General features: G+C 40.2%; 1 protein-coding gene across 3 annotated transcripts in view; it reads right to left on the bottom strand.

Annotated features, from left to right (window-relative positions):
• Positions 1 to 9,039, bottom strand: part of nlrc3 (NLR family, CARD domain containing 3) — a 51,894-nt gene that overhangs the window by 12,490 nt on the left and 30,365 nt on the right. For 2 of the 3 annotated variants that reach the window (XM_043711532.1, XM_043711533.1), the window contains exons 8-15: positions 8,713 to 8,796; positions 7,449 to 7,532; positions 5,978 to 6,061; positions 5,229 to 5,312; positions 4,728 to 4,811; positions 2,961 to 3,044; positions 768 to 851; positions 329 to 412 (exon numbers count right to left, since the gene is read on the bottom strand). In XM_043711532.1, coding sequence (XP_043567467.1) covers positions 329 to 412; positions 768 to 851; positions 2,961 to 3,044; positions 4,728 to 4,811; positions 5,229 to 5,312; positions 5,978 to 6,061; positions 7,449 to 7,532; positions 8,713 to 8,796 — 672 coding nt within the window. The remainder of the gene's footprint in view (positions 1 to 328; positions 413 to 767; positions 852 to 2,960; positions 3,045 to 4,727; positions 4,812 to 5,228; positions 5,313 to 5,977; positions 6,062 to 7,448; positions 7,533 to 8,712; positions 8,797 to 9,039) is intronic. The other variant, XM_043711534.1, reaches the window with a different exon arrangement.

The raw sequence follows: 9,039 nt of genomic DNA, 5'->3' as shown, positions 1-9,039 counted from the left end.
TAGAGGGCATAGGTTTAGGGTGAGAGGGGAAAGATATAAAAGAGACCTAAGGGGCAACTTTTTCACGCAGAGGGTGGTATGTTTATGGAATGAACTGCCAGAGGAAGTGGTGGAGGCTAACACAATTGCAACATTTAAGAGGCATTTGAATGGGTATATGAATAGGAAGGGTTTGGAGGGATATGGGCCGGGTGCTGGCAGGTGGGACTAGATTGGGTTGGGATATCTGGTCAGCATGGACGGAAGGGTCTGTTTCCATGCTGTACATCTCTATGACTCAATGACATTATTTCCTGACAGCTGAAGTGAACAAGTAACAGCAACTTACTACAAAGAGGTCAGCACGGAGTTATTTTTGAGTGCAGCTGAAAGAGCAATGATCCCTTCATCTCCAATGCTGTTTTCCTGAAGGCTAGAAATAAGACCAAACATTAATGTTGAGGACATCAGCAGGAATGCAAATAGGTGGTAATTCTAGTCAGAGTGCCTCACTCACTCATCAACCTATCCTTACTGACCTGCAGTCTCACCTTGCACAAGAAGCCCAAGCAAGCATTAGAAAGATCAAGTGTAGAAGTGACTAAAGCACAGAAATGACTTTCAACAGGGTAGAGGCAGACATGGGCTGAAATGCAGCACATTGCATGGCTCAGCAGATCATTGACGATTGAGACCTAGAAATAGAGGTCGTGTGGGGTATGTATTTTAGGGTTCACCTGTGACTCTCTGGCTGTAGCTGGGAGCAAATAAGAGAGTCAGAGACTTACTCAAGGCTGGTGATGCTGTGATTGGACTGTAGTGCTTGAGCTAAAGCTTTTGCAGCTTCTGAACTGATGAAGTTCCACTGAAGACTGAAAGAGAACATGGACAGATTTTAAATGGTGAATATCCATCACCCTTCACGTATATATTCTGCAGCTATTTCACAAATGTACTTTAAATAGTGGTACAGAGTTCAGGACAGAACAATTTATCTTAATCTTATTATCTCTTTACCTTTACAACCATCACTGGGTGGTAGAGCACCAAGTTTGGTTTGAGTAAATGTGACCTCTTATTCAAATCAATTTCAAGCCTAAAGTCAGTATTTTATATTTGCTTCTCAAGGTTACTGGGAGGTGGGACTAGATTGGGTTGGGATATCTGGTCGGCATGGACAAGTTGGACCGAAGGGTCTGTTTCCATGCTGTACATCTCTATGACTCTATGACTCTAAACTTAGCCACACAATTAGTGTGGCTGATGCTATGACCAGATCTTGTATTCAATTAAAGTTTTATTCATTGAACCCATAACACACACCCTTCATTCACAGACTCCTAGAATCATACAATCCCTACAGTGCGGAAGCAGGCCGGTCGGCCCATTGAGTCCAAACTGATCCTTCTAGTAGCAACCCCTTTACCCTTATTCTCTGTTATCCTGCATTTCAAAAGACTAATACACCTTAACTACACATCCCTGCACACTATGGGCAATCCACCTAATCTGCATATCTTTGAACGGTGGGTGGAATCTGGAATGCCCGGAGGAAAATCACTCAGACACAGGGAGAACATGCAAACTCCACAAAGACAACTGGCTGAGGGTGGAATCAAACCCAGGTCCCTGGTTCTGTGAGGCAGCCATGCCAACCACTGAAGCACTGTACTGCCCTATTCATGTCCACTCATTCCATTGTTAACACATTAATTCTGTTCTTAACACATTCCCTTCACTGTCTCAATGTCATTAACAGACACTCCACATCAATACTCAAAATACAATGGAATTAACAGGTGTATTCACTCCTGGAATCCCCAAAACTCCTGGGAAAATTCACTGATGGGACTGACCAATCAGAGAAGGGTCTCCCCATAAATAGAACAAATGGTGAAGACAGCTGCTTGTCCAATCAAAGAGTTTTTCTCTCCTAATCTTCCTGCAGATAAGCTAACCAGTAAATCTATCAATAACAAATTCAGAAATAAGGATCCTGTGATTAGAGAAGCAGTGAAGAGCTAGTTAAGTAAGCGCTGGCAATGTCGGAACTGTCGTTCAAAAGCTTGGGGTCATGAGCCAGTGGCTGCTTTGTCAATACTAAGTTAAAAATCACAACACCAGGTTATAGTCCAACAGGTTTAATTGGAAGCACACTAGCTTTCGGAGCGACGCTCCTATAACCTGGTGTTGTGTGATTTTTAACTTTGTACACCCTAGTCCAACACCGGCATCTCCAAATCCTGTCAATACTAAGAAGTGTGGGAAGCTGCCTTTTGTGAAGGTGGCACTCTATCTGCTTGTTAACAGGTTAAGAGGAAGGCCATATGGGAGCTGGAGAAAATAAGCAGTTCAAAATTAAATAATTTTGTTCTACATACACACAATACTTTAAACACATACTCACTCCACACACTTCCAGTTTTTGAAAATTCAGTTTCATGCTAAATCTAAACACTATTATTTCACTATTATGTTTTTATTGTTCCCTTGTATACCTCTCTTCCTTAGTTGGACTTTGATTTTAACACTGGTCAGAAGTAAAGTTTCCCCTATGCATATAGATTTTTTTTTTGATTACTTACAGTGTGGAAACAGGCCCTTCGGGCCAACAAGTCCACACCGACCCGCCGAAGCGCAACCCACCCATACCCCTATATTTACCCCTTACCTAACACTACGGGCAATTTAGCATGGCCAATTCACCTGACCTGCACATCTTTGGACTGTGGGAGGAAACCGGAGCACCCGGAGGAAACCCACGCAGACACGGGGAGAACGTGTAAACTCCACACAGTCAGTCGCCTGAGGCGGGAATTGAACCCAGGTCTCTGGTGCTGTGAGGCAGCAGTGCTAACCACTGTGCCACCGTGCCACCCTTCAGTCTCAAACTATGAGATTAGGACAGAGTGTGATACAGTGCAGATGGAAAGAATGAGACAGAAATATTACAAAAATAGAACAGTCTTCATTGTACTTACTGCAGAGATGTAAGAGTTTGATTCTCGCGGATAGCTGAAGCGATTGCTGCTGTTCCCTCATCATGTAACAAGTTCGCTGTTAAACTGAGAACAACAGACAGAGTAGTCAGCAGCCCTTACACTCGAAACACTATCTACATGAATGAATTCTACAGGTGGAACAGTGCAATCTAGCAGTAAGGTGAATTAAAGGACATTCTCACAAAAGTGCTTTGATGCAAAATGTTCGCTTGAAGTTTTAGGACAATGGAAAAGCTCCTTGAAGCTGTGGCAGAAACTGAAAGTTGGAACTCCAGCTCCTAACCAACACAGCCCAAAACAATTTCACCAGGGTGGGACAATGGGGGTAAATTAAAAATCACACATCCATGATCCATGGCAGCAGCTGCTAATATAAAACAACAGCTGTCATCAGTTTGTCTGATTTTGGTTAGCCAAGCGTGGGAAATACAACATAGTGGGAAACCAGTGCTACGGTATTTGTAAACTTTGCAGTAAACCTCGCGGCATTGCTTAGATATAGAAGATACTGTTTGGATATGATCCCAGGATACCTTTGGAAGAGAGGTAAGGTGTCCTTTAAGATATTAAAAAGGTAGCCGTGAATATATGTAAAAGGTGCATAATCTAATTTAATCTGCCAGTGCAGCTGTAGGATGAACTGTTAAAGGGATCTATCAATCTAAACTGGTCAAAGTGAGCGCTCAAGTCTTTAGGGCATTTAAAACTCTTGCTATTTTTTTTAAACTGTACTGTTCAAAAGCATTGCTTACTATTTCACTTTGTTTATTGACATAAGGCTAGAATTTATCATTACAAGATTACTGCTCCATGATTGATTGTACAATCTTTCATTATCACAGTGGGGTATCTCTGATTATAGACTTTTTGAAGTGAGGCAATAAATTCCAATGCTTGTTTATATTAAAGATCAAGGCAAGTTAAATGTAGTGAATAGTTGTTAATCAGTATTTTAAAATGGCAGTGTTTGCTGACACCACAACTGCTTCCGAATATTCACTTGGAAATGTACATGCACACAATTCCAGAACTACTATGTCATTGTGTTATGCACAGCATTCGCTGACACTGCAACTGCAGAAGCATGCTAACTCTACATCTTTGTGTCATGTGCAAAGTGCACAGCAGAAAAGACTTCCAGGATCAATCTAGGTGGATTCAGAAAGTGGGGTGGACGAAGATGTGACATGGGGAAAAAAAATCAGACCACTGGGAGTTCTCCTCCCCCCCACAAGTCTAATTTCACCCTCCTCCACCCCGGGTCCATGCTCCAGCAGAAACAGGCACATCATTGAACCACTTAAATAATCTCATTCACTAGCACATGTGCAAATATGTCCCAAGAGCATACTGTGCAAGCTCCTTTGTGTCCGCAAACACGGAATTTTAAAATATTGAATTCAGTAATAGACACTTCAGAACTTTACTTTGTTTTTTTCTATCTGCTGAATATTTCCAACACTTTCTGTTTTTTATTTCAGATTTCCAGCATCCACAGTACTTTACTCTGTACAAATTATCTATGATAATCTTTGTAGGTGTTGCATCAGAGGGTGACTCTGCATATGAAGGATTCTGAAGGAATCATAATGCTTTAAGATACAAATTCATAGTTCTTTTTAAGCAGAGAGGTACTTCTAAATAGTAGAATTAACGGGACCTCATTCTATTAACACATGGTAAAACCCTTAAAAATTGCTTAAGGCTCTTTGAAGTAAATAAGTTATTTTAATGTATTAGACTTACTCCAAGGATCTAAGCACCTTGTTCACACGTAGTGCATTCGCAATTTCCATTGCACCATTAAGACCAATGGAATTTTCTCGAAGGCTAGAAATGGAAACACAATGTAATAAAATCGGAAATTATTCTGGTGTTCCTAAGCAGTTAATAATATAGCTGTCGATTAACATAATGAAGAAGCAGCAAAACAGATAACATTAAAGCAATAGGAGCTATCTAAAAGGTGCAACTGGGAGGGTATCTACAAACAGAATGAAAAAATATCACTAATGAAGTGGAACCTGTATCCATAATTCTCTGTTGCCTAACCACATTCTTACTTAATCACCCTGTCGCATTAGTATGCTAATGTTATGAATGTGAATTACAATTATATATCATTACATAAATATATATCTAATGGGTCACCCAAAGCCCAAATCCATTCACACCGAAACAATGAAAGTCTGGTGTCCAATATCTGGTCACCTCCAAGAGATCAAGGGTTGAAGTATGGTGTCTTACTTCAGGTTGATGAGGCCTTCATTCAGTTTGAGAGCTGCAGTAAGGGCAGTGGCACCATTGTTACTTATGGAATTACTCTGGAGGCTGCAGAAAAGAAAATTACATCAGTCATCATGTGAAGGAAGAATTTTGAGTAATCAGCACCAGGCAGAAATCAGTTAACATATTTGTAGTTAATGTTCACAGTATGCAAAACTTCAATTGCATTCTCATTCAGATAATAGATAGACAGAGTGCCTGTAGAAAAGACAAGAGAATCATCTTTTCTACAACAAACCTTTTCACAAGTTTGGCAGAGGGGTTAGAAGAGACTCTCCAGATACATGAGTGTTACATCTGGACAGACTTGATTTTAATGCATAGTTAGGAAATGTGGTGGGAAAAGTTGACCATGAAATCCATGGACTGCAACTCTGATGGTTACATTTTGGATCATGCCCAATGTAATTACGAGCATTGACCCCACCTGTCATTAGACTCGATCCTGCAGCAACATTGTGATTATTGCCTGGTTATATCTCACTTCAACAAACATTGTTACTCTGAGCCCAAAGAGGTAAAGAATACTTAATCTACACTTGTGCCTTTTACAGAACCCAAAGCAGGGTAGGAGAGGTAATTTTCCCCCTCAGTCTACATGTTATTCAATGACAATTCTTGAAACAATGTCCTGTGATAAACAACCTGTGCTGAAGAACTGGTGGGGTGTTAAGAGTTTGCTGATGGTTTAGACAGAGATAGAAACTTACTTGAGTGTTGTGAGGCTTCTGTTCACTTTCAAGGCTTCAGCTATGGCAGTAGCTCCAATATCACCCACACAGTTGCTGGACAAGCTGGAAAAGAAGGCACTTCTCATCACATGATGCCCAGGTCACAGCCGAGGTTCCCCAATTTGTTATAGTTCCAGATAGGATACCTCAAATAATTAAACTTCAGGATGAGGAGGGATGAACTTGCTGTCCTTCTTTATTCACCCGCTACCCGAGTTGGATGAAATGTGATTAATTTAAAAATAGATCCCTTCCCTTGTGGATACCTTTCTCCCAGACCCATACTAACTTAAAATGAGTTAATCTAAATTAAATTAAAATAGAGTTAACAAACATTGGGTACCTTATTTATGAAATATAAAAAGAATTAATAATTCCATCTACATTAGAAATAAGAGGTGGATCCAAAAAGAAAAAAAGTTAAGAACAACACATATCGGATATCTGAATTTATAATGTGTACAAGTGTTTGCAAAAGGCAAAAAGTTGAACATTACAGCTGTTGCAGTAGAAGTTACCAGTAATACTGACACTGATGGTTGAACAGTTGATTTCAAGATTCTTAGTCCTATAGGTTAGCTGAAATTTTATTGTTCCAATTCCTCTAGCTCTAATTCTGTTGTTCTTGACTAAATTCTAACATTCAGGGCAAGAAAGAGTCTTTTTATTGTCCTCATTTCTTTTGTTTCACTTGCTAGCTAACTAGCTGGCTCCTAGCATTTAGTGTCGGAGAGTCCCTTTACCTGCAACACAGGGGTGACTAGATAATATTATTTGACTGTGATCTTTACAACATGCTAATGTTTGAACTCAGACTAATACATACAGGTATCTTAGCCCAAAGGCATACATGAGAACCATGCAACAAATTTCAATAGAGCTGAAACTGGCTCTTTAATCCCTGTACTTCTTCAAAGGGAAAAACACTAAGTGTGGCTGCAATTTAGAACATAATCTGCAGAGCAAGGACCATCAGCCCCTGATTATCATTATAGGAAGCATTCACAGTCAGTTTATTTTGATGTGTCCCATTCCCCCTTTGAAGGGTTATTATTTGAGGTTTCTTTGCATTTTTAGGTGTGACATTTCATGTGTTTCTCTTTCACCAGACAACCCCTTAAATTATATTTGCAGCCATTTCTGGCTGCATTAAGCCCTCTTCTAACCAGATTTTGGAATTACAAGTGAAACATATCCAAAGTACTTTTGGGGTCATGACAGTCACCATAGAGGGAACTGTGTGATAAGTATTAATGGAGCAGGAGGGACAACAGTGGGATGAGATGGTTAATAGGCTGATATTTAATGGGCTTTGGTAAATGTGTAACTCTTGTTGAACTCCTTGCTGGCATTGTGCTCCATAAGAAAAAAATGGTGGCTATGTTTAACCTTCTACCTTTCTATCACCCAATAGCCAAAGTCCATGGGAGAACTGGGAGCTGGGACTTACATGAGTTCCTTTAAGATCCCATTATGCTTTAAGGCACTTGCAATCCGCTTGGTACCTTCATGGCCAATAGAATTCTTTTGAAGGCTGCAATGAAATAAAGGAATATGGGTTAATTGTGTGAAACAAAGGAAACAGCACCTGCTAACTTCATATTTAAACCCAATTCGGCCCTACCTTCACCTACCTGCAAACCTTCCAATAAGTTTCACAAATACTGTTTGCTAATTGGAGAGGAGTAAGAAGAGAGGAAATTGTGGCTAACTTTCTCCCTCCCTATATTGGGAACTGAAGCCCACTAATACTTTTACGCTCCTCAGTGTGGCACAGGGTAGGCTGCGATCAAAGCTGGCCTGCAAGGTTAGATATTTACTCAGTAATTTTTATAATTGCTTAGGGTCAATCTATTCTAACTACAGCCAGTATACAGACAGATCATTCTTTCTGGGTTCATTCTACATTCTTGATACAGTTGTGTTTCTCAGCTGCCCAGTCACTATGAACATACAAATTGGAGCTCGAGTAGGTCTTTTGATCCTTTAAGCTGCTCTGTCATTTGTTATAATTTGCAAGGTGGCTCAGTGGTTAGCACTGCTGCCTCACAGTGCCAGGGACCAAGTTCGATACCAGCCTTGGGCGACTGTATGTGTGGAGTTTGCACATTCTCCCCATGTCTAATGGGTTTCCTCCCACAATCACAAAGATGTGCAGGTCAGGTAAATTTGCCATGCTAAATTGTCCATAGTGTTAGGTGCATTAGTCAGCAGGAAATGGGTCTGGGTGGGTTACGCTTCGGAGGGTCGGTGTGAACTTGTTGAGCCGAAGAGCCTATTTCCACACTGTAGGGAATCTAGTCTAATCTGACATGGCCTCAACTTAACTTTCTAGTCTAACCCGGTTATCTTTAACAACCTTATTGGTCAAGAATCTATCTATCTATCTATCTATCTATCTATCTATCTATCTATCTATCTATCTATCTAACTCTGCCTTAGAAATATTCAATGACCTTTAAGCCCTCAATGAGGCATGAGAATACCAGGCAATTCACAGATTCTTAGTTTAAGTAATGGGGTTGAACTGTACATATGCCCAAAATCTTAACCTCCACCTGATCATTGCTGGGTACTACAGGAAAAAAAAACTGCACTCTCCAGATTATGGAGCCTATCTCACTTTGACCACATAAGCAGATTCACCAGACAGGGCCTCTAGTGGGTAAACACAAAATTGGGAACAATGATGCAGAGAGGTGGTCAAGGCTTACTTTAATACAGTTAGTTTGCGATTCACATGAAGAGCTTCTGCGGTGAACTTTGCCCCATCTTCAGCCACAAAATTATTCTGAAGACTGCAGAAAAGTAAAATAAAATGTTGGAGCAGCAAAAAAATCAGTCACGTATCATCAAGGCAATAGGGCAACAGGAACAGACTAAACAGCCTCATTTTAATCTAAAATATCAAAAATCCTGTCATATGTTTCAGTGGTTAAACAAATTAAAAGACTTGTATCTATGCATGGGTTTGACAACAATTGAAAATCTCAAATCATTTTACATGAAATGCAGTACTTTTGAAGTCTGTATTTTTCCTA

This window comes from Chiloscyllium plagiosum, chromosome 21 (genome assembly GCF_004010195.1).
Source record: "Chiloscyllium plagiosum isolate BGI_BamShark_2017 chromosome 21, ASM401019v2, whole genome shotgun sequence".
Classification (NCBI taxonomy): Eukaryota; Metazoa; Chordata; class Chondrichthyes; order Orectolobiformes; family Hemiscylliidae; genus Chiloscyllium; species Chiloscyllium plagiosum.
The sequence above is the reverse complement of the archived record's forward strand: the minus strand, read 5'-3'. Positions and strand labels throughout refer to the sequence as shown.